General features: G+C 44.1%; 1 protein-coding gene across 3 annotated transcripts in view; it reads left to right on the plus strand.

The window, feature by feature from the left end:
• The first annotated feature begins 47 nt into the window (after positions 1–47).
• The window catches only part of RCOR2 (REST corepressor 2), a 74969-nt gene continuing 48966 nt past the window's right edge, over positions 48–26050 (plus strand). For 2 of the 3 annotated variants that reach the window (XM_073658535.1, XM_073658536.1), the window contains exon 1: positions 48–215. In XM_073658535.1, coding sequence (XP_073514636.1) covers positions 149–215 — 67 coding nt within the window. In that variant the 5' untranslated portion in view covers positions 48–148. The remainder of the gene's footprint in view (positions 216–26050) is intronic. The other variant, XM_073658538.1, reaches the window with a different exon arrangement.

A 26050-nucleotide genomic window follows, 5' to 3' on the forward strand; every position in this document is an offset into this window, starting at 1 on the left:
AGTTGGCGGGGAAACTAAGAGATCCCGCCCACTCTGTCTGAGTCTTTGTCTGGGTGAGGGAACGCGGCGGGCGTGACGTCACATCATGGGGTGATAGGACTATGAGAGATGGCTGTTGGTGTAGCGCCATTTTGGGGTGCTTGTTTCCATGGAGATAGTGGTGAGGTGTATCCTAGGTAACGGCTATGTGAGGTACAGCCGGCTGACCACCACATGTAAGCAGACATTTGTTTTTCTAGTATTAGTGGAGGTTGTATGGAGCATTATTCCCTGTTGGGAGTCATATTCTGTGTCTCCAGGGAGAATATCTGTGTAGGAAGGGTCTGTCATGGCCGTCTTTTGCCAACTCACATGAAATGTCCTGAAAATGGGAAGAGACGACCGGGCAGATTTATCACTATCGTCCCCCCTAATTCTGGAGTATGGACGCCATGTTTCATAATTAAAAAAATATAGATGCTTTTTTTTTTTTGTACTGCATAGCACAAAGGGGTGTGTTTTTATTAGAAAGAAGGCGTGGCTTAAAGGGGTTTTCCAGTTTCAGAAACTGTCACCCAGCTGCACTTTGTTTTAAATAAAATTAAATAAACTGCTTTACTCACCCTCCCTAGGTCCTGCGCTGAGTCTTCACCACTGCTCCCGGTGTCTGTTAGAGCTGACGTCACATCAGCAGCGCTGCAGCCAATCACTGAGCTCAGCGGCTCATGCTGTCATCTTGGGCAGAGTTCAGTTATGGGCTGTGGACAATAGCAGACACCAGGAGCAACAGCGGAGACTTTTTGCTGGACCCGGGGAGGGGGAGTGAAGATCAGTTTTGTTTTGTTTTTAAACTGTAGCCAGAGGATGAGTTTTCCAAAAGTTTTAAGCCCTTTTAAACCTCTTACCACTGCAGCCAGTTCTTGTACTTTCCCTCCTCCCTTTCTAAGAGGCCGAACACTTTTATTTTAAGCGTGAAGGGGAACAAAAGCACCTCTGACATTATTCTATGGGTTTTATTTTTACACTGTGCGGTAAAAATGTTCTGACTACGTGACTCTCAGCCTGATTTTGTTTTTTGGATATTGGCAGAAGGGAACTAAAAAAAAAATAGATCGATAGAATATAAAATTTATAATTTTTTTTTCCTAGTTGCACCCATCAGCCACATTTGAGATGGTTGAAAGGCCACACCCAGATGGCTAAAAAAGACCACATTTATTTTGCATAGTCTGGTCCATAAGGCAATCGCTAAAATTACTATACACAATGTATTATAACCGCAAAGAATTGACCGCAGGTTCAAGCTCTTCAAGGGGAAAAAGAATTAAAAAGTAGTTTTAGTTTTTTTTTTCTTTTTCTAAGAAAAAAAATTGCTACTTTTCTCCCCCCCCCCAAAAAAAAAAAGTTATCAAATAGCTATATGTACCCCAAAATGCTTCCAATGAAAACTACAGCTCACCCCTTCCAAAAAATATATATATTTGTCCCACAGCTCCATTGGGGGAAAAGTAAAAATTCTATGTATCTCAAAGCGATTCAAAGCAAATTTTTATAGATTTTTTTTTTTTAAAGGTAGGAAAATATTTATAAATCCTACTGACCACCAGAACAGAGCTAACTTCACTTGTCATTATTACCACGCTGTGAACATTGTAAAAATAAAAACCCAGAAAGCAGTGGCAGAATTTCTGTTTAGACCATTCCACCCCATTAATATATTTTTTTTCCTGTTTTTCATTACATTATATGGTAAAGTAAAAGATGCTATAGAAAAATGTGTCCACAAAAAAACAAGCCCTTTTATATAGCCCTATATCAACAAAAAAAAGAGTGGTCTTGGAAGATGAGTGCATAGGGCAATAGGAAAAAATGATGCTTTTTATTGCAAGATTAAATGAATTATTAGGATGTAGATAATCCTATAAAGGGAGGAATCACCTTATCTCCTTTAGGTGGCAGCAGACTACTGCACAGTGGTCATTGGAGCCACAAAACTTTCTTAATTTGTACACAGCCATGCATTTTTATGACAATACAGATGTATATATATTTTCTGTAAAGGGAAGCTTTAGGCTATGTTCACACGTTGCATTTTTGGTGCTATTTCTTGATGTGTTTTTTTTTATGCAAATTTTCAGCTGCATTTTACAGTACCAGAAAAGTCTTGAGATTTCAGAGATCTCATGCAAATTGTCTCTTCAGAGAGGAAGAGGACCAGAACTCTAGTGCCACCTACAGGAAGTAGCAAACCTAAAAGTCAATAGTGACCCTTTAAGGAGCCTTATCACATGACTAAAGCTGCGTGCCCACTATGCGTTTTTCAAGCGTTTTTGCCGCCGAATTACCGCAGTGAAAACGCTTAAAAAACGCTTGGTAATACTTGCCCCATGGTCCCCAATGATAATCCGCATGTGCTGTGCACATGCTGCGGAAATTTCCACTGCGGATTATCATTGCGGAAAAATACGCAGCATGTCCATTAATTATGCGGACACGCCTTCTGATGGCCCCCGGTCTCGTCAGCGATGCGTCCGGTCTGTTGTATGGGTCGCGGTGGCGTGAAAGGACCTGCCATGATGTCATTCTTATTCTTTTTTTATTTAACTATTACTTGGTCACACTACAGTCATGGCCAAAAGTTTTGAGAATGACACCAAAATTATATTTTCACATGATCTGCTGGCCTCTGGTTTTTATTAGTGTTTGTCTGATGTTTATATCACATACAGAAATATAATTGCAATCATATTATGAGTACCAATAGGTTATTTTGACAGTTAGAATGAGTTAATGCAGCAAGTCAATATTTGCAGTGTTGCCCCTTCTTCTTCCAGACCTCTGTAATTCTCCCTGGCATGCTCTCAATCAACTTTTGGACCAAATCCTGACTGATAGCAGTCCATTCTTGCATAATCAATGCTGGCATTTTGCCAGAATTTGTTGGTTTTTGTTTGTCCACCTGTCTCTTGATGATTGACCACAAGTTCTCAATGGGATTAAGATCTGGGGAGTTTCCAGGCCATGGAACCAAAATCTCTGTTTTGTTCCATGAGCCATTTAGTTATCACCTTTGCTTTATGGCAAGGTGCTCCATCATGCTGGAAAAGGCATTGTTGGGCGCCAAACTGCTCTTGGACGGTTGGGAGAAGTTGCTCTTGGAGGACATTCTGGTACCATTCTTTATTCATGGCTGTGTTTTTAGGCAAGACTGTGAGTGAGCCGATTCCCTTGGCTGAGAAGCAACCCCACACATGAATGGTTTCAGGATGCTTTACAGTTGGCATGAGACAAGACTGGTGGTAGCGCTCACCTCTTCTTCTCCGAATAAGCTGTTTTCCAGATGTCCCAAACAATCGAAAAGGGGATTCATCAGAGAAAATGATTTTGCCCCAGTCCTCAGCAGTCCACTCCCTGTACCTTTCGCAGAATATCAGTCGGTCCCTGATGTTTTTTCTGGAGAGAAGTGGCTTCTTTGCTGCCCTCCTTGAAACCAGCCCTTGCTCAAAGAGTCTCCGCCTCACAGTGCGTGCAGAAGCACTCACACCAGCCTGCTGCCATTCCTGAGCAAGCTCGGCACTGCTGGTAGTCCGATCCCGCAGCTGAAACAGTTTTAAGATACGGTCCTGGCGCTTGCTGGTCTTTCTTGGGCGCCCTGGAGCCTTTTTGACAACAATGGAAGCTCTCTCCTTGAAGTTCTTGATGATGCGATAGATTGTTGACTGAGGTGCAATCTTTGTAGCTGCGATACTCTTCCCTGTTAGGCCATTTTTGTGCAGTGCAATGATGGCAGCACGTGTTTCTTTAGAGATAACCATGGTTAACTGAAGAGAAACAATGATACCAAGAACCAGCCTCCTTTTAAAGTGTCCAGTGATGTCATTCTTACTTAATTATGACAGATTGATCGCCAGCCCTGTCCTCATCAACACCCACACCTGTGTTAATGGATCAATCACTAAAACGATGTTAGCTGCTCCTTTTAAGGCAGGACTGCAATGATGTTGAAATGTGTTTTGGGGGTTAAAGTTCATTTTCTGGGCAAATATTGACTTTGCAAGTACAGTAATTGCTGTTAAGCTGATCACTCTGACATTCAGGAGTATATGCAAATTGCCATTACAAAAAATGAAGCAGTAAACTTTGGAAAATTACTATTTGTCTCATTCTCAATACTTTTGGCCATGACTGTATATAAATCCAACTTGTGACCAAGTTGTCAAGTACTTTTCCAAGTGATGCTAAAACCGCTTGGAAAAGCGCTTGATAACCCGCATGCAGAAATGCATGCAAAAACGCTTGACAAACGCTTCTACCTGGCAGGAAAAACGCATGTAAAATCCGCATGCGTTTTTCCTGCCAGGGAGAAGCGGAAAAAATATGCAGCATTTCTGCATCGTGGGCACATAGCTTTAGGATATAAGGCAGAACCAGAAACTCAATTTGCAGATACTATGTTTCGGGGTACTGCCCCTCGTCAGTGCAAAGTGTGAGTTCTGGTTTGGCTGAGTGAGAGGTGTCAGACCGGTATCTACACTGTGTTCCAAATTATTATGCAAATAATATTTTCTCAGATTTTCCCAAATTACCTATATGAATTGCAGTCATTGTAATTTTCCAGTCAAATAACTATTAGAGTACAATTGAAAGGTTTTTGTACAAACTGCCTATGATAACAGTATATTTAAAAAAAAATAAAACACTCAAACTGCACTCAAAATGCATGTTCCAAATTATTATGCACAGCAGAGTTTTCAACCTTTTCATTTTAATAAAGAACAAAAAAATGGTCATTTTTGAAATTATAAGCATTAGCAGGTTATTACAAACTGAAATCAAACAGTTTTCAACTCAAAACTTTATTCTAGGTGATGTTACATTTGCACATAGGACCGCTTGTTCGAAAGGAGCTTCTGAACTCTCTCGTCCATTGAATTTGTCAGGTTTTGGATGGTTTCTGCTTCAATTGTTTTGCATGAGGACAGAATACCCTCCCAGAGCTGTTGCTTAGATGTGAACTGCCTCCCGCCATCATAGACACTCCTTTTGATGATGCTCCAGAGGTTCTCAATGGGGTTGAGGTCAGGGGAGCATGGGTGCCACACCATAAGTTTGTCCCCTTTTATGCCCATAGCAGCCAGAGATGCAGATGTGTTATGTGCAGCATGAGACGGGGCATTATCATGCATGAAATGATCTCGATGGTCCAGATGGATGGAGTTGAGGATGGCTGGTTGATGGACACCCCATGCAAACACAGCTACGGCGCTAACAAGGAGGAGGTGGAGTAATGTTTTGGGCTGGAATCATGGGGAGAGAGATTGTCGGCCCTTTTAGGATCCCTGAAGGGGTAAAGATGAACTCCATAATGTATGTTGACTTTCTCAAACAGCACTTCCTTCCATGGTTCAAGAAGAAGAACCGTGCATTCCGCAGCAAGATCATTTTCATGCGTGATAATGCACCGTCTCATGCTGCACATAACACATCTGCATCTCTGGCTGATATGGGCACAAAAGGGGACAAACTTATGGTGTGGCACCCATGCTACCCTGACCTCAACCCCATTGAGAACCACTGGAGCATCATCAAAAGGAGTGTCTATGATGGCGGGAGGCAGTTCACATCTAAGCAACAGCTCTGGGAGGGTATTCTGTCCTCATGCAAAACAATTGAAGCAGAAACCATCCAAAACCTGACAAATTCAATGGACGAGAGAGTTCAGAAGCTCCTTTCGAACAAGCGGTCCTATGTGCAAATGTAACGTCACCTAGAATAAAGTTTTGAGTTGAAAACTGTTTGATTTCAGTTTGTAATAACCTGCTAATGCTTATAATTTCAAAAATGACCATTTTTTTGTTCTTTATTAAAATGAAAAGGTTGAAAACTCTGCTGTGCATAATAATTTGGAACATGCATTTTGAGTGCAGTTTGTGTTTTATTTTTTAAAAAATATACTGTTATCATAGGCACTTTGTACAAAAACCTTTCAATTGTACTCTAATAGTTATTTGACTGGAAAATTACAATGACTGCAATTCATATAGGTAATTTGGGAAAATCTGAGAAAATATTTGCATAATTTGGAACACAGTGTAAGGGAGAAATCTCATGCACACAGCTTGTGTTTTTTTTTTTTGTCCTCAGTATTTTATGCAAAACCTTGGGTTTTGCAAAATGCAGCATGTTACTTCTTTCAGCGTTTTTTACAGCTTATTTCACCCATTGAAAATAATGCATAGTGCCAGAAAACGCTGAAAAACGCAGGTTTTGGTGCATTTTTTGTGACAAAACCTAAGTAAGTTTAATTAGGTATTTTTTTGCTGCATTTTTTGTGACAAAACCTAAGTAAGTTTAATTAGGTATTTTTTTGCTGCATTTTTTGTGACAAAACCTAAGTAAGTTTAATTAGGTATTTTTTTTCTCTCTAAACTTTATCAGCACGCATAAGAAACAAATAGACAATGACAAAAACGCTGTAAAAACCGCAGCAAAAACAAAAGAAAGGCTATGTGCCCACGATGCAGAAATGCCATGGATTTTTCCTGAGCGTTTCTGCATCTCCCTGGCAGAAAAAACGCATGCGGATTGTACATGCAGATTGTACATGCTTTTTTCCTGCCAGGGACAAGCGTAAGTGAAGCGTTCTTCACATGCATTTCCGCATGCGGGTTGTCAAGCGATTTTAGCATCACTTGGAAAGTGCTTGACAACTTGGTCACACTATATAAATCCATGCAAACGGCATGGATTTATATAGTGTGACCGAAAGAATGTTAAAAAATAAAAATCATACTTACCTTCTGATGGCCCCCGCAGTCTTGCTTCGCTCCATCATGGCTGCCGGCAGATCGCGGTACACGGAAGGACCTGCCGTCACATGACTATGACGTCAGCACAGGTCCTTCAGTCTACCGCGATCTGCCGGCAGCCATGACGGAGCGAAGCAAGACTGCGGGGTCCATCAGAAGGTAAGTATAATATTTATTTTTTATTGTATTCTTTTTTTTACAGGTTCTGTGGTACCCGGGTCCGGAGGATAGTCTCCTGTCCTCCACACCCAGGTACCATCCGCACATAGAAACACTTGGATTCCGCATGTACAGATGCAGTGATGCGGAATCCAAGCGATTCAATGCAAGTCAATGGCGGCGAAAACGCAGCGCTTCCGCAAAATAATTGGTATTGCTGCGTTTTTTTCCGCAATGATAACCCGCAGCTGAAATTTCTGCAGCATGTGCACAGCACATGCGGATTATCATTGGGGAACATGGCAGGCCTTCTACCATGCGTTTTTTAAGCGTTTCTGCAGCGTTTTTGCCGCTGCGGAAACGCTTAAAGAACGTATCGTGGGCACACAGCCAAAACCTGTTTTTTGAGGCAGAAACTTTACTGCCAAGAGAGCAGGTTTTGCTGCAGAGCAAAAAATGTACCAAAAACGCAACGTGTGAGCATAGCCTTAATCACAAATTGACCTATCTAGGTTTTTGTATAAGGCTATGTTCACATATTGTGCTTTTGCTGCGTTTTTTTTCCACAGGCAAAACCTGCTCACTTGGCAGTAAAGAAGCAGCTTCAAAAAGCAGTTTTTGCTGCTCTTTTATTGTCTCTTGTGCATGCTGATAATGTTTAGTGTCCCCAAAAAAGGATACAGCAACTTCTTTAGATTTTTGCACCAAAAATGCAGCAAAATCTGATACCTGCGTTTTTTGCAGCATTTTTGCACTTACCCATTGCTTTCTATGAGTGAAAAAAACACTGAAATAAGTGATATGCTGCAGTTTTCAAAAATGCACCAATTTTCCAAATCAATCAGGAAAAAAACAAAGTGTGTGCATGAGATTTCTGAAATCTCATAGCTTTTGCTGGTACTGTAAAACGCAGCTTAAAATCTTCATTAAAAAAACCCTGCAACGTGTGAACTTAGCCTTATATATATATATTTATTTTTTAAAAAAAAACACATGCAGAACTTCTGCCCCAAGGTACATAGATCTGTCACCCAGCACTTTACTCCTAAATGCCGCACCTAATTTTACATGGGCCCTTCTAAGTTATGTAGATAAAGACACTCGCCCAATTCCCAAACAAGACCTCCAAATCTGACATTTCACTTCAGCTGTGGCCCACAATATACCATTTGAATTGGATTAAGAGCTCTTTCACACATCCATGTCTCTAGTATGTGTGGTGACAGTTTCCACACGTGCTGGAGACACTGACACACGTAGACCCATTCAAATCTATGGGTCTGCGCACATGTCACTGTGTTTCCACTGAACATTTGTTTGTGTGCTCCACACGCTGACATGTCTGTTTTTTCACGGATGCACGGTCCGCAAAAGAGTCTCACGCTGTCATCAGTGTGACACGTACCGGCGCCTGGTAATCAGTGCTACAGTTAGTGCTGTTCCCAAGTGCCGGGTTCTGAACGCTGTCCTCATCATAGTCCCCTGCCAGCACTGCGATTAGCACCAGCAGGGACAATTATGAGGGTAGTAGTGTCTGCTCCCACAGTGTCCCTGTGTAAAAATAAGAATAAAATAATAAAATCCATATACTTACCTGTCCTAAGTGTTCCCCGCTGTAATCCTCTGACCGCTGACAATGAGGAGCCAGGGAGAATGAGCCACTCCGAGCTGAGCTCAGGAGCGTTGTCCTGTCACTCAGTGAGCGCAGCTCCGGGGCCGCTCATTTGCATTGATGAGTGGAAACCGCCAGCAGCTCTTCCGTAGTGTCTTGACCGCAGGCCTGGACGCATCGTGGGCACATACCCTGACAGATGTCTCATCTATTGTTAAGACACAGCTAACTTCCGCCCCTTAGAAAGCTGTCTTCATGTGATTAAGGGACTATTGTACAGTACCATTTCATGAAATAGGTGATCAGACGTTAAATCTAAGATACACACTCTTGTGCCAAAATATTCTGCGCTCCTATGATGATACCGAGTGCTTGATGTAGTTTTTGGGTTTAATTTTTAATTACATTGGGATAATGTCTGGTCAATGGGTGCGTGAAAAAAATCTGATGCTATATAGAGCCACAGTACAGCATCCGATTTTACGGATACATTGAAATTCTGTAACATAGAAAACTGTAAGTGATTAATAGCTTCTGCTGTAAAAAAAAAAATAGACTGCATACGGATGGCAGGTGAGAAAAAAGTGCCCCAGAGGTACAGTTAGCGCTGTTCCCAAGCGCCACGTGCTGAACGCTGTCCTCATCATTGTCCTCTGCTGGTGCTGCGATCAGCGCGAGCAAGGGACAAGATTGAGAGTAGTCATTCTCCCTGGCTCTTCTGCGTGAGCGGTCAGGTGGATTACAACGGGGAACATCTTCAGACAGGTGAGTATAAGGATTTTTTTATTTTATTATTATTTTTACACCAGGACACAGCGGGAGCAGAATACTACTCTCATCATTGTCCCTTGTTCGCACTGATCGCAGCCCAAGCAGGGGAAAATGATGAGGGCAGCGTTCAGCATCCGGCGCTTGAGAATAGTGCTATCTGTACTCTGATTCCCAGGCGCCGGTATGTCATCCTTGTGGGACGTTTTGCGGCCTGTGAAGCGCAAAAAAAACAGACATGTCAACATGTTTTGCCCACGGACACACGATCCTTGGAAACACGCTGACATGTGCACAGACCCATTCATTTGAATGTGGCTGCATGTGTATGCGTCTCCGGTACATGTGGAAACTGTCACCACATGTACCGGACACACTAACATGTGAGAGAGGCCTAACCCTGCTGCCTCATTGTAGTGAATGGATACCTCGGGGGGTTTCATCTGAATCACGTCACTCAGAGGTTTAAATGGAAACCCCAATATCAGTGCTCAGCTTAGCGCACAACATAAATGGGAACATTTTCCATAACATTTTGGATCACAATAAAAGCTTCGACTCTATCCACATAAAAAAGCAAGTCCCCACTCAGGTTCGTCATCTGTTAACGGAAATATAGGGGGCTTCCACGTTACTAGTGGCACAAAGGCTCTGGAAAAGCAAAATGGCCCTTGCCCCCCAAAAGAAATTCAGCAAATTCTGTGCTCCCAAATACAAATGCCTACCTCCCTTTTGAGCCCCACAGTGTGCCTAAACCCCAGTTAGCGTCCACATGTTTAACATTTCTGTAGCAATGAGAGACCTCCTAATTTACGGGTGCATGTTTCCAGAAGCACAAGCTGAGCATAATGTACTTGTCACTACAACGGTAGTTTGCAATTTTCACTCAGCAGCAACGCCCATGTAGTTAAAATCCTCACCACACCTGTAGATAAACTCCCAAAGGGAAATATTTTTCAAAATGTGGTCACTTGAGGGGGGATTCTGCTTTTCTAGCACTTAGGAGCTGTGTATATGGAGTCTGCATACTATTCTAGGAAAATCTGCTCTCCAGGAGGCAAATAGCGCTCCGTCCCTCCCGAGGCTCGCCGTGTGGCTAAGCAGTACTGCACAGCCACATATGGGGTATTTCTACATTCAGCAGAAATTGTGTGGCTAAAACAAAACTTTGGTGGTAAAAATGTAATTATTCTTTCTTCACCCCCAATGGTGTAAAATTCTGTGAGGCACATGTGGTGTCAACATACTCACTGCACCCCTAGATGAATTCATTGAGAGGTGTAGTTTGTAAAATGGGGTCTCTTATGGGGTTTTTTGCTGTTCTGGCACCTTAGGGGCTCTTCCAATATGACATGGCACCGTCAAACCAGCTTAGCAAAATATCAACTCCCAATATGGCGCTTCTTCCGTTCTGAGCTTTGCACTGTGCCTCAAAAGTAGTTTTCGACCACATGGGGTATCTCCATGCTCAGGAGCAATTGCACAACACATTTTGTGGTCCACTTGCTCCTGTTACCCTTGCAAAAATATTTTTTTTTGGCTAAAATAACATTTTTGTGGAAAAACTGTTTTTTTTTTATTTTCACAAGTCAACGTTATAATTTTCTGTGAAACCACCTGGTGGTTCAAGGTGCTCACCACATATGCAGATGGATTAATTGGGGGGTCTGGTTTCCAAAAAGGGGCACTTGTTGGGCATTTCCACTGTTTAGGCACATCAGGGGCTTTGCAAACGCAATATGACACTCGCAGACCATTCCATCAAAGTCTGCACTCAAAAAAAGTCACTCCTTCCTTTCCGAGCCCTGCCGTGCGCCCAAACAGTAGTTTTCTCCCATATATGGGTTATCAACGTACTCAGGAGAAATTGCACAACAACTTTTGGGGCCCAATTTCTGCTGTTACCCTTGTGAAAAAAATAAATAAATTGGGGCTAAAATATATTTTTTTGTGGAAAAAAGTGATTTTTTTTTTTATTTTCACGGCTCTACATTATAAAATTTTGTGAAACACTTTGGGGTTCAAAGTGCTCACCACACATCTACGTAAGTTCCTTCCTAGTTTCCAAAATGGGGTCACTTGTGCCTAAACAGTGAAAAAAACCCACAAGTGACCCCATTTCGCGCCATGTCACGTTTAGAGAGCCCCTGATGTTCCTAAGCAGTGAAAAACCCCACATCAGCGGCCCTCCAAACGCGACATGTCGTCTGCTAATTATTCAAGCAAATTTTACATTCAAAAAGTCAAATGCGCTCCTTCCTTTGCGAGCCATGCCGTGCGCCCAAACAGTGGTTTTCCCCCACATGTGGGGTATCGGTGTGCTCAGGAGAAATTGCACAACACATTTTAGGATCCATTTTTTCCTTTTACTCTTGCAAAAAATAAAACAAATTGGGTCTAAAGTAAAATTTTTGTGAAAAAAAGTTAAATGTTCATTGTCTTCTTCCACATCTCCAAAATTCCTGTGAAGCACCTGAGGGGTTAATAAACTTCTAGAATGTGGTTTTGAGCACCTTGAGGGGTGCATTTTTTAGAATGGTGTCACTTTTGGGTATTTTCTTTCATAAAGGCCCTTTAAAGTCACTTCAAATGTGATCTGTTCCCTAAAAAAAAATGGTTTTGTAAATTTTGTGGAAAAATTAGAAATCGCTGGTCAACTTTTTGCCCTTAACTTCCTAACAAAAAAAAATTTGGTTCCAATATTGTGCTGATGTAAAGTAGACATGTGGGAAATGTTATTTATTAACTATTTTGTGTGACATATCTCTCTGATTTAAGGGCTCGGAAATTCAAAGTTTGAAAATTGCAAAATTTTTAAAATTTTGGCCAAGTTTCAGATTTTTTCACAAATAAAAGCCAGTCATATCAAATAGTGGTAAAATTTATCATGAAGTACAATATGTCGTGAAAAAAAAACAGTCTCAGAATCACTGGGATCCGTTTATTACCTCATAAAGTGACACTGGTCAGAATTGTAAAAATTGGACTTTCGGGGATAAAGGGGGTTAAAGGCACTTTACTTTTTTTTTTATTTTGTGGTATTTTTTGACTTTTTTTGCGTCAAATTATTCAAAATGGCGCATGAGATTCATGAATTTTGTTCAAAATAATAAACTTTTTATTTTTCTCTTTGACCTTTTTGTGACTATTTACATAAAAAATTTGCATGTTCCACTAAAATGTCGCACAATTTTGAACAAAAATTCAAGGGATATATAAAATCATTCCTAGGGGACTGGAGCACATTTGCGTAAAAGCTTCTGGGACTTTAAAGGGGTTCTCCACTGCTAGGACAACTCCTTGAACTAAATGTTTGGCCCGATAAAATAAAAAAAGCTTATACTCCCCTCCCGTGCTGGCGCTGTTCCCGCAGTGTTGGCACTTGCTCTCCCCGGGGTTTCCATGCTGTTGTTGCGACATGTGACGCCGGCGCCCAATCAGCGCTGGCGTGACTGTTCCCTCCTTCGGACAAATCGAACATGAAGAGGAAGTCCATGCTGCAGCTGATCTCTGACTTCCTCTTCATGTTCAATTCGACAGGAGGCGGGGACAGTGACGCCAGCCCTGATTGGGCGCCGGTGTCACCTATCACAACAACAGCCCGAGAGCGCCGGGGAGAGAGTGCTGACACCACGGGTACGGTGCCGGCACGGGAGGGGAGTATAAGCTTTTTTATTTTATCGGGGCCAAGCGTGGGGGATGACATGGAGTTGTCCAAGTAGTGGACAACTTCTTTAATATCAATACGACTATACAGGTTATGTAGTAGTGTGTGTATAGTCCTTTTCATGGGGATGAAGAATCCTCTGTATATCTGTTACCTTCGAAATGGTTATCCAGGTTCGTGATGAAAACATGCAATCACTCTACGTGACTGCAGATTTCTGAATCTTCACATCTCACTCACCATGCGCTGTCAGGAATCTCCGATATCGGCAGCGAGATCATACAAGTGAATTGAGAGAGGCCGCTCGTGTCTATGGGCAGCACGGTGGCTCAGTGGTTAACACTGCCGCTTTGCAGCACTGGGGTCCTGGGTTGAAATCCAACCAAGGACAACATCTGCAAGGAGTTTGTATGTTCTCCCCGTATTTGTCTGGGTTTCCTCCGGGTTCTCCGGTTTCCTCCCACAATCCAAAGAGCTACTGATAATGAATCTAGATTGAGCCGCAATGGGTACAGTGATGATAATGTATGTAAAGTGCTGCCGAATATGTTAGTGCTATATAAAAATAAAGATTATTATTACTATTACTTCTAGTTGGAATGTGGCCGGAAGTATGCATATTGCCTACTTGTGGTCACCTCAATCTGCTCTTGCCACCGTCACTGAAGAATTCTGACGTCACTGTGCGTGATGTGAGAATTCACAAGTTTGTAGTCACATAAAGTGACTGCAGACTTGCATCATGAACCTAGTCAACCCCTGTTAAGTCATGAAGAGGTGATTGAAATTGGAGACCTGGGAGGAAGGGAAAAATTATCAACCTCAGGAAGAGTCCAGAGAGGTCTCCAATAACAGATTCATCCCAAAGAATCACAATGGTCTCGGAAGAGTTAGAACGTTTCTGGAGATATTTCTTGCAAACCTTGACCTGTTGCTAGTTTAACGCCTTTCTGACATCAGGCGTAATAATATGTATCTGTGCCTTGTGCCTATTGGACCAGATACGTATTATTATTACGCACTAGTCTTTGCAAAAAGAGCATCTTTTAGTGTATGACAGCTTCCAAAAATAGGGTTGTGCTAGGGTTGGGGTTAGGGTTGTGTTGGGAAGTAAAGAAAAAAAAAATGCTGAAGATATGACGACTAGTGTTGAGCGCAAGTGCTCTCTACTTGAGTTTGCATCGGGTGCTCGGGTATGCATGGAGTATCGCGGGTGCTCTAGTCTCCGCCCCATATGTTTCGCAGCTGTTATACAGCCAAACAAAAACTCGCAGGGATTGCCTACCATGCACGAGCGATCGCCGCATGTTTTTTTTTGGGTGTCTAACAACCGAGAAACATGCGGGGCAGGGACTCGAGCATGTCATTCGAGCACCCACAATACATGGTGCATACCTGAGTACCCGATGCAAACTCAAGTAGCGAGCACTTGCGCTCAAGACTAAGGACAACTTATTCAATATGATGACCTAATGTCATCAAATTCTGTGTCGTACTTCTGGGTTCAAAATGTTCACTATACCCCTTGATAAAATCCTTCAGGAAACTTATCTAGAAGTGTGTTGAGCACCTGGATCCCCCAGGTGCTTCACAGAAGTTTATAACATTCAGCCGTAAAAATAAAATTTTCACATTTTTCCCCCAAAAAATGTTTTTCAGCTCCCAATTTTGCATTTTCATAAGGGTAACAGGAGAAATTGCACCATGCAATTTGTTGTGCAAATTCTCCTGAGCACGCCAATACCCCCTATGTAGGGGAAAACCACTGTTTGGGAGCTCGGCAGTGTTCGGAAGGGAAGGAACGCCATTTGACTTTTTGAATGTAAAATTTGCTTGAATAATTAGCGGATGCCATGTGGGGTTTGTGAAAACCCCCCACAAGTGACACCATTTTGGAAACTAGACCTTTGAGGGGATCTAGTTTCCAAAATGGTGTCACTTGTGGCGGGTTACCACAGTTTAGCCACATCAGGGGCTCTCCAAATGCGACATGTCGTCCGCTCTCGATTCCAGCCAATTTTGTGTTCAAAAAGTCACATAGTTCTCCTTCCCTTCTGAACCCTGTTGTGCGCCGAAACAGTGTATTTTCCCCACATATGGGGTATCGGCGTACTCAGGAGAAATTGCACAACAGTTTTAGGTTCCATTTTCTCTTCTTACCCTTGTGAAAAAAAATTGTGTCTAAAAGATTTTTGTGGAAAAAGTTAGCGACATGGCGTCCGCTAATTATTCAAGCAAATTGTACATTCAAAAAGTCAAATGGTGCTTCTTCCCTTCCAAACCCTGCCGTGCGCCCAAACAGTGGTTTTCTCCCGCGTATGGGGTATCTGCCTGCTCAGGGGAAATTGCACAACAAATTTTGGGGTCCTTTTCTCTTGTTACCGTTGCAAAAATAAAAAAATTTGGGTCTAAAGTAATATTTCTTGTGCAAAAATTTAAATGTTAATTTTTTTCTTCCATATTCCAAAAATTCCTGTGAAGAACCTGAAGGGTTAATAAACTTCTTGAATGTGGTTTTGACCACCTTGAGGGGTGCAGTTTTTAGAATGGTGTCACTTTTGGGTATTTTCTGTCATATAGACCCCTCAGTCACTTCAAATGTGATGTGGTCCCTAAAAAAAAAATGTTTTTTTGTAAATTTTGTTGGAAAAATGAGAAATCGCTGGTCAACTTTTAACCCTTAGAACTTCCTAACAACAAAAAAAAAATCATGTTTCAAAAATTGTGCTGATGTAAGAGACGTGGGAAATGTTATTTATTAACTATTTTGTGTGACATATCTCTCTGATTTAAGGGCATGAAAATTAAAATTTTGAAAATTGCTAAATTTTCAAAATTTGTCAAATTTCCGATTTTTTTTTTAATATTTTTTTTCACAAATAAACGCAAGTCATATCGAATAAATTTTAGCACGATCATCACAATATGTCATGAAAAAAAAAATCTCAGAATCAGTGGGAACAGTTGTAGTGTTCCAGAGTTATTACCTCATAAAGTGACAGTGGTCAAAATTGTAAAACTTGGCCTGGTCATTAATGTGCAAACCATCTTCGGGGGTAAAGGGGTTAATAGGTACACTGTTGGCAAAGGGTGCTTTCACATTGGGTTTAGCCACCCATTCGTTGGTCTCGTTGGGGCATGTGTTCAACTCCCCTGAAAATGGAATTCGGATGTATATGTCGACATAGACCGTAATGGAGCCAACAATGAACGTGTGCTCTGCCATGCATCATTTTCGGGTGTATATGCCTACTGGAGGCGGACACTTAGATGTAGACTGCGTCTATGTATACCTCCGAAAGTGATGCATGGCAGAGCACACATTCACTCTCTCAGCACTATTCTAGTCTATGGCTCCATCTGCACAGATGCCTGAATCCCTTTTTGCCGTGGGGCAACGAATGGGTGGCAAAACGCAATATGAAAGCACCCAGAGTGAACACCCTGTTTTAAATAGTTACCATATGGGTCCATCATGGAGAGTCAGTGTGGGGGCAGATGACAATTTAGCAGTATTAATACCCTTTATGATTTGACTGCAAGGTTTGTTCTGTGGTACCAATGAGGAAAGTGATGATTGCCAATGGCAATAACCTGACCGGCATTGAAATGGGTGTATTGGAGAAAATGTACAGTATAAGTAAGCAACTGATACAGTAATTTTCAGTGATGAAACCCATCTTTTTGTTCAAGGGTACAGAGCAAGTGTTGTTAGAAGAAGCAAAAATGAACCATTGCGAGCTGGTCATATTCAACAAACTGTAAAACACCCTCAAAAACAGCTGTTTTAGGGCTTTATTACAGCTGATGGTACAGGGAGCTTATTTTCTGTTGGTGGCGTGATGAATTCGTCCAAATACATAGTCGTTTTAAAACGTTTTATTGTGCCATTCATGCGTAAATTTGAAGGGACATTCCAACAAGATTTGGCTCCATGCCACAATTCCAAGTGTGTGAAGAGATTCCTGGAAGAAAATAAAGTAAAAGTGCTGGACTGGCCTGGCAATTCACCAGACTTGCAGTGCTGTGCAAATTAATTGGGACAAAGCATTTTTTAAGTAAAATCGTAAGTTGGTTACCAGTCAGTGATTCAAACAAGTTTTAGCTGCTTTGAACAGGTGTGAGGGTACAACCTTGAGTAACAAAATGTGGTTTGACTGGTTTTAGTCAGAAAATAACAGCTAGCTGCCCCCTCAGCTTCAGTTGAGAGCTTGCTTCTGTGAGGAGTGGTTTAGTGTACTTTTTCTCTGTGTGATTCGTGCCTGTAAAAATGGATGTTACTCCACGGAAGAGATCTAGAATTATTACTCTTAATGAACATACAAGTCTGACTGTAAGAGAAATCGCTTCCACCGTTGGTATTGGAAAATCTACCGTTTCAAGAATAATTCGCAGACACAATGAAACTGGATTGGTTTCTCCAAAACGAAAAGGAAAATGTGGAAGAAAAAGGAAAACGACACCAAGAACTGATAAAACACTTATCAGAAATAGTAAAATGAATGCAAGAAAAACAAGTAAAGACCTCCAAAGAGACTTGTTCGCTGCAGGTATTGATATTAGCGATTCGACTGTACGGCGCAGGCTTCTGGAAGCTGGTCGGATGGCAACAAAGCCAGTAAAGAAACAACTTCTGACATCTCCAATGAAGGCAAAACGACTCGCATGGGCCAAAAAATATAAATCTTGGACAACTAGCCAGTGGAAAAAGGTACTGTAACTGTAATTATGAGTGCGCTGTATTTGCCTTTTTGGGAGATGGCTAGCTTCTTATAACCAATCCAATGAGTTACCAATGTTTTGTGTCATAACTAGTGTTGAGCGAGCATGCTCGACACTGCTCGGTACACGCCCGAGCATCTCACTACTCGGGATGCTCAGCGAGCACCGAGCATTTTCGGGTTACTCGGGCGGGAGCTCGGGTCTCCGCCCTGCATGTTTGGCGCTCTTTACAGAGACAATGAACATGCAGGGATTGCCAGCCTGTCACTGTAATGCTGCAGCCATGTTGGTTGTGGGCATTACAGTGATTGGCTGGCCGCACAGCGTCACATCGAGTATTTAAAACTGGGCGCCGCCATCTTGGACACAGTCTCTCCGGATCAGACGGTGTAGGGAGAGTGCTGCTGAGCTAGGGAGAGATTTATACTGCGAAATAGGTAGTGTAGGGTCTCTAAAGCCTGCAAAATCAAACAAACAGTCCTTCTGAGGACTAATATCCATCCCAGATATCAGGCAGTCAGGCAAGCTCTATAGGAGACGCAGTGCTTATACCAACAAACACTGCATTACAGTCCTGTGTGCTGCTTCTCAAATTGCTAGACTTGGCACCAGATCTCAGAGGCCAGGAAAAATCCTTTTTTTTTTTCAATCTAAATCCTCTTTTTTTTTTTTCCCCTCAGTCAGACTGTACAAATATCCGTCTTATTAACCTTTTGGTATTCCCCCCCCTCCCCCCAAAAAAAAAATTGAGTGTGTCTGTGAGTGTTCAGACACAAATATATCTGTTTAAAAGAGTCTAGTTTCGGCCAGATAACTAGAACTGTGGTTTTGCATTTCCACGGTTCAAATCTCTGTATTATCCACTTTTTTGCCTTTTTTCCATTAAAAAAAAACAGTGTGAGTGTCTCGCTGACTGTTCAGACACAGATATATCTGTTTAAAAGATTCTGGTGTAGGCCAGAGAACTAGAACTGTGGTTTCCTCTTCCACGGTTCTAATCTCCTTTTTATTACCCTTTTGCCATTGATAGTGTGAGTGTAAGCTATTTTACTTCATTTACAATGGGCAAGGCGTGTGGCAAGGGACATGGAACTGGACGTTCTGGTGATGGTGCGTGCAGAGGACAGGACCGTGACCAAGGTGAAAATGTGCCACAACCAACAGCCACATCTTCTCGCTCCCAGTTCTTGACCGAATTACTATGGAAGCACATAACAACACCACTATTGCGAACTGATCAGTGTGAACAGGTTATTAATTGGATAGCAGATAATACTTCCAGTCACCTGGGCACCTCCACCTCCGGTCGGTCTTCCACACGGTCAAGTTTTAGTAGCCGTGAGTTTCGACCGCATACTCCTCCTCATCCTGATGCTCCTTCCTTCCCACCATGCCGAATGTCGTCAGACAGCAACTGATCCCACAGTTGGACACACCGAAGAGCTGTTTACTGGTCCATTTCCATATTTGTGCCCCTCGCCTGCTCCGCTTGAAGTGGTGGAAGAGGAGATCCCATGTAGCGATGGCCAAATATTTGAACAGCCACAGCCACAGGAAGGCGACGCTGGCAATTTGTCACAAGGTGGACGATGACGAGACACAATTGCCACGAAGTGAGGAGGAGGACCGTAGTGCGGAAGAGGAGGAGGTTGGGGATGATCTAGTAACTGACCCAACGTGGCAGGAGGACACCCAGAGCAAGGCCAGCAGCACACAGGGGGAGGGAGGCAGAGTACCCCAACAGGCAGGAAGAAGCAGTGTGATGGCTGCAGACAGAAGGCGGGCAACAGTTCCCCGTAACACCAACACGAGGGACGTTGCCAGTACAACCGGTAGGTCTTCCAGAGTCTGGAATTTTTTTAAAGACTCTGCTGATAACCACAAAAAGGCCATTTGTACCACATGCCAGGCCAGCATCAGCAAGGGTGACAAAACTACCAGCATGATCAGGCACATGTCAGCAAAGCACCCGACTTTGTGTGGCGAACCCCAGGGTCCACGACCAGTGTCAGCGGGTGTCACCACTGCTTCTTCCGCTGTTGTGCGTGTAAGAGAACCCCCTGTCCATACTGCATGCTAAGATGCCCCCTCCTCTCAGTCTTCACTTGTTATGGCTGTTTCTCAAGAAACAGCATCAACGTCCACGTCCCACCGCAGCATTCATTTGTCCATATCCCAGACCTTTGAACGAAAGCGCAAATTTGCAGCCAACGCCCCACAGGCCACAGTCCTAAATTCGCGCATTTCACGACGGCTTGCGTTGGAAATGCTGCCTTTTAGGCTGGTGGAGACGGAATCCTTCCGCAACCTTATGGCGGTGGCCGTCCCTCGGTACTTGGTCCCCAGCCGACACTATTTTGCCCGGTGTGCCATCCCAGCACTACACAAGCACGTGTCCCAAAAACATCTGCCGTGCCCTCAACAACGCATACTGGGAGAGTCCACCTGACAACGGACACCTGGACAAGTGCTTGTGGCCAGGGACGGTACATCTCCCTGACGGCACACTGGGTAAACATAGTGGAAGCCGGGACCCAGTCGGACCTTGGGACGGAACACATCCTCCCCACACCGAGGATTGCGGGCCCTATGTCAATAAGAGTTGCCCCCACAGTGTACAGCTCCTGCGCATCATCTTCCTCCTCCTCATGTTCAGCCTCCATCTCAGATATCACCACATCAGTTACAATCTGGAAGCACTGCAGTACTGCCTCTGCCAAGCGGCAACAGGCTGTGCTGAAACTCATAAGCTTAGGTGATAAACCTCACACTGCTTGTGAGTTGTGGACAGCTGTGAAAGAGCAGGCAGATCTGTGGCTGAGACCGCTGAACCTACATCCAGGCATGGTCGTGTGTGACAATGGCTGTAACCTGGTAGCGGCTCTGAGGTGAGGTGAGATCACACACGTACCATGCCTGGCTCATGTGCTTAACCTCGTGGTTCAGCGGTTTCTTAAATCGTACTCCGAGTTGCCAGATCTGCTTGTCAAAGTACACCGCCTGTCAGCTCATTTTCGGAAGTCCGATACAGCTTCCGCCGCCCTTGCTGTGTTGCAGCAGCGTTTGCAGCTTCCGGCACACCAACTGGTGTGTGATGTCCCCACACGTTGGAACTCTACCCTCCACATGTTGCAGAGGATTTGTGAGCAGAAGAGAGCAGTTGTGGAGTACCAGCTGCAACAAGGCCGTCGATATTCAGGTCAGACTCCACACATAAGACCTCAGGAGTGGACCTGGATGTCTGACATATGTACCATCCTGACAAACTTTGAGGAGTCCACCAAGATGTTGAGTGGCGATGATGCCATCAGCGTCAGCAGCCCACTTTTCTGTCTTTTGCAACGCTCTCTGCAGAGAATTAAAGAGGAAGCATTGCAGCCAGAGTATGATGAGATGGATCAAGAAGCTGTAGCGGGCAGTTAAACACACCCTAGCCTCATCTCATCCCAACGTGCATTGGGGGACAATGAGGGAGAGGAGGAGGAGGAGGAGGAAGAACAGGAGCTGGTATTATGCGCTGTGGACCGTAGTACCTGTACAACTGTCATACCGTCGGTTCAGCGTGGGTGGCCTGAGGACAGGGGGGAGGAGGAGGAGAGCACGGTCAGTCGTCATCTTGGTGAGGACACGGAAGTCTTGCCCGTTACCAGTCTGGCACGCATGGCTGACTTAATGTTACGCTGCCTTAACCGTGACCCTCGCGTTTTCAAAATGTTGGGTGACAGTCATTACTGGTTGGTGACACTTTTAGACCCCCCGCTACAAGGAGAACTTTCACTCTCTTATTCCTGAGGTGGAGAGGTCTACAAAAATGGGTCAGTACCAGAAGGCCCTTGCTGCAGAACTGTTAAAAAAAAATTCCCATCTGAACACGTTAGCGGCAGAGGTCACAGTTCGTTGCCCAACCAAGGCGTACAGGCGAGAGAGACGCAACTCCAATCCAGCAGGGGAACACTGTCAACGTTCTGGGACAGTTTTCTGAGACCCGCCCAGCTTACAGGCCCTGAGGCGCGGGGTACTCTCACAAGGAGTGGAAAGTTTCAAAAGATGGTGAGGGAGTACCTTGCCGACCGTACCAGCATCCTCCTTGATTCCTCTGTGCCTTTTTAATTATTGGGTATCCAAGCTGGAACTAGCTCTGTATGCCTTGGAGGTCCTGGCCTGCCCTGCTGCTAGCGTGTTATAGGAGCGTGTTTTTAGTGCCGCTGGTGGAATTATAACTGATAAGCGCACTCGCCTGTCAACTTACAATGCTGGCAAGCTGACCCTTATCAAAATGAACAAGGGCTGGATTGGGTCAGACTTCTCATCACCACCAAATAACAGCAGAGTAACATAGTCAAATCCACTGTGTTATTTCGGGAGGTGTATTCCCATGCACCTCTTCACACCCACACATGGGTATACGCTTCCTCATTTCGGCTGTTTTTTGCTCTTATCCTCAGCCTCCACCACCACTATACCACCAGGGTGACTGTGGCCCGTGTTGCCAGCATTGCAAATTCCTCCGTCCTAATTTTTGGCAGCTTTTTCTTGGAAGGCATAGGCAAAGACTATGGGAGACCCACTCCCCAATAATGGGAATAATGTTTTTAATATGCTGTACTGCATGGCTCTTGTAAGGGGCATTGCAAGTTCCTCCGTCCTAATTTTTGGCAGCTTTTGCTTGGAAGGTATAGGCAAAGACTATGGGAGTCCCACTCCCCAATAATGGGAATAATGTTTGTAATATGCTGTACTGCATGGCTCTTTTAAGGGGCATTAAAATCGTCTTGTTAAGCTACTGTGACCTCCACGTCTCTTTCAAGGGTCATTGATATTGTCTTTTTATTCCACTGTGACCTCCACGTCTCTTCCAAGGGTCATTGAAATTGTCTTTTTATTCCACTGTGACCTCCACCACTCTTCCAAGGGGAATTGATATTGTCTTTTTATTCCACTGCGACCTCCACCACTCTTCCAAAGGGGCATTGATATTGTCTTTTTATTCCACTGGGACCTCCATGTCTCTTCCAAGGGGCATTAAAACCATCTTGTTAAGCTACTGTGACCTCCACGTCTCTTCCAAGGGTCATTGATATTGTCTTTTTATTCCACTGTGACCTCCACCACTCTTCCAAGGGGCATTGATATTGTCTTTTTATTCCACTGCGACCTCCACCACTCTTCCAAAGGGGCATTGATATTGTCTTTTTATTCCACTGGGACCTCCATGTCTCCTCCAAGGGGCATTAAAACCGTCTTGTTAAGCTACTGTGACCTCCACGTCTCTTCCAAGGGGCATTAAAACCGTCTTGTTAAACCACTCTGAACTCCACGTCTCTTCCAAGGGTCATTGATATTGTCTTTTTATTCCAGTGGGACCTCCAGGTCTCTTCCAAGGGGCATTAAAACCATCTTGTTAAATCACTCTGAACTCCACGTCTGTTCCAAGGGGCATTAAAACCATCTTGTTAAGCTACTGTGAGTGACCTCCATGTCTCTTCCAAGGGGCATTAAAACCGTCTTGTTAAACCACTCTGAACTCCACGTCTCTTCCAAGGGGCATTAAAATCGTCTTGTTAAGCTACTGTGACCTCCATGTCTCTTCCAATGGTCATTGATATTCTCTTTTTATTCCACTGTAACCTCCCACCACTCTTCCAAGGGGCATTGATATTGTCTTTTTATTCCACTGGGACCTCCACGTCTCTTCCAAGGGGCATTAAAACCGTCTTGTTAAACCACTCTGAACTCCACGTCTCTTCCAAGGGGCATTGCATTTCCTCCTAATTGTAGTCAGCTTTTGCTTTTCAATGCATAGGCGAACACTAAGGGAGACCCACTCCCCAATAATGGGTAGAAGGTTTTTAGCACGCTGTAATCCACATCTGTTTCAAGGGGCATTGCAGTTCCTCATAATTTTTGGAAAGCCTTCCGTTCACTGCTTAGGCCAACAGTGTGCAGGAGACCCAGTTGCTATAAATGGAAAAAACGGTTTAGTTAAGGCCCTCTGACCTCCATGTCACTTCCAAGGGGCATTGGAGTGCCTCGAAATTTTTGGTAGGCACTGCATTCACTGTATGCCCTATAACTGTGTAGCCGAACCGCTCCTTTTGGTACAGAAACATATCCTACAAGACATGTGTGGTTGACTGGCCTGATATTGATGTGAATGGTCCCTGTTCCTCCTGCTCTTTCTCCTTTGCCACCACCTCATCCATCATTCATCACCTGAAGCTTTGTTTTAACCGGAGTCATAGAACTGGGATAGTAGCAGGAAAACATCCAGCAATCCTCGGAGGAGGTAGGATATGCGCCAAAACGCTGACCACCTCAGGCCTAGCCGCTACTACATACATGCGCTTGCATTCCAAGGAACAGTAAGCTAAGAAGATGGATGGCCTCATAATCATGAATAATTTACTCATTGTGTAGGAGGCTGACCACTGCTGCTGTCTACCTTCAGAACTTTGTGTTGAAGCCTGATTGACTGGCGACCCGCAATCCTCTATGTCTGGAGGACGTGTTGCATCCCAGTGTCCAACTGTGTCCCGGCTTCCACAATATTAACCCAGTGTGAAGGCGTCAGTGAGATGGACCATCCCTGGCCACATTCACTTGTCCACGTGTTTGTGGTTAGGCTGTCCTTCCCACTAAATGCACTGGGGAGGGCACAGGTAATGTTTTTGTATGCGCGCTTGTGTATAAGGCGCACCTGGACAAATAGGGGCGGCTGAGGACCGAGTGTGGACACCCGGCCGCCCCCAGGCGGCTGGGGACCGAGTGTGGGCAGCTAGGGACCGAGTGTGGACACCCGGCCACCCCAAGGCGGCTGGGGACCAGTGTGGACACCCGGCCGCCCCCAGGCGGCTGGGGACCGAGCGTGGACACCCGGCCGCCCCCAGGCAGCTGGGGATTGAGTGTGGATACCAGGCCGCCGACGCAGCCATGACATGGTGGCCAGATTCTGCATCCACGTGCCTAAAAGGCCCAATTTCAAGTGCAAGCAAGCAGTATGGTATTGCAGCCTGGGGTGGGGGGTGGGGTGGCAGGCTGCTTACTTGCGCTTGCATTGCAAGGAATGGGGGAGGTACAATTGAACACTGCCCTGGGACTAGGACTTGCACGGGGATAGTTGCAAGTCTGCATCTTCTGATGCGGCAAGGATGACTTCTGATGGGCACACTTTTAGGCAGTGACCTGGGTGTCAGAGATGCTTCCAGGGGTCTTCCCCATGCTGTTCCCTTGTCTTTCAGCACTTTATGCATGTGTCACACAGCACATGGCCAGATAAGCTTGTAAAATGTTAAAATGACATTTCCCGGTGAATGCATTTGTCACGGTTGAAAGCAATGCAAAAGTGCAAAAACGCATAAAAAATTCTATTTGTGAACATAGCCCAAGGTGTGGAAGATTATTTTTGCTTTTGGTTATTTATTTTACCTTATACACAAGTCTTTACCCTGGAAAGGAAGTTCCTTAACATATTTCACAGGAAAACAGTTTCAGTTTCGTTTTTGAACGTTTTATTGTGAGCCCGTAAAAGTGGCTTAATACCTCTGACCACGTTGTTGACAGCAGTGACCTGGGGGTCAGAAATGCTTCCTGGGGCGATCCCCATGCTGTCCCCATGTCATTTGAGCACTGTCACTATCGTTTTGGGCACTTCTTAGGCTTTCTACAGACTGCCAGGGGTGCCGCCGCAAAAATGCTTGGGTCTCCCATAGACTAATATTGGGCTCGTTGCTCGGGTCGAGCACCCGAGTATCACGGCGAGCTCGGCCCGAGCTTCGAGCACCCGAGCATTTTAGTGCTCTATCAACACTAGTCATAACTACTAACTTTCAATATATGACACTACTGTACATTAGTAGAGCGTTTCCTGTAGGGGGAGGGGTTGGTTTGTCTGTCCCTGCAGGGTAGCTGGGACAAGGACAGCTCAGGAGAGAGATGGGGGTAGAGGGCAGGACAGCTGGCAGTAAAAGTCCTGAATGATGTCTGTTTAACATGTTCAGTGCTGGTAACATGTTCTGACTCAGAGAGCAGATGGTCTTTTGTAAAAAATAGAGTTCTTGTTTAAAAAAAAAAAAAGAATAGTAAATCTTCTGAGCCCTTTATGAGCTTTATGAGACCTTTTTGCCTTTTACTATTTGTATTTTTATTATGCATAAAAAAAACATCAGACATAGTTTTAAAACTACCCATCTTATAATGGGCACTACATGCAACCCAGTATGCAACAAGCTGTGATTTACATAGCCAACAGCACAACTATCATAGCCAGCATCACTTTTTTTTTTTTTACCAAATCTGTAGGATTGAACCTGGATTGCATCAATCAGCCGTGTGCTC

Source organism: Phyllobates terribilis, unplaced genomic scaffold (genome assembly GCF_046119375.1).
Source record: "Phyllobates terribilis strain yellow unplaced genomic scaffold, ASM4611937v1 Scaffold_13__5_contigs__length_258822181, whole genome shotgun sequence".
Lineage (NCBI taxonomy): Eukaryota > Metazoa > Chordata > Amphibia > Anura > Dendrobatidae > Phyllobates > Phyllobates terribilis.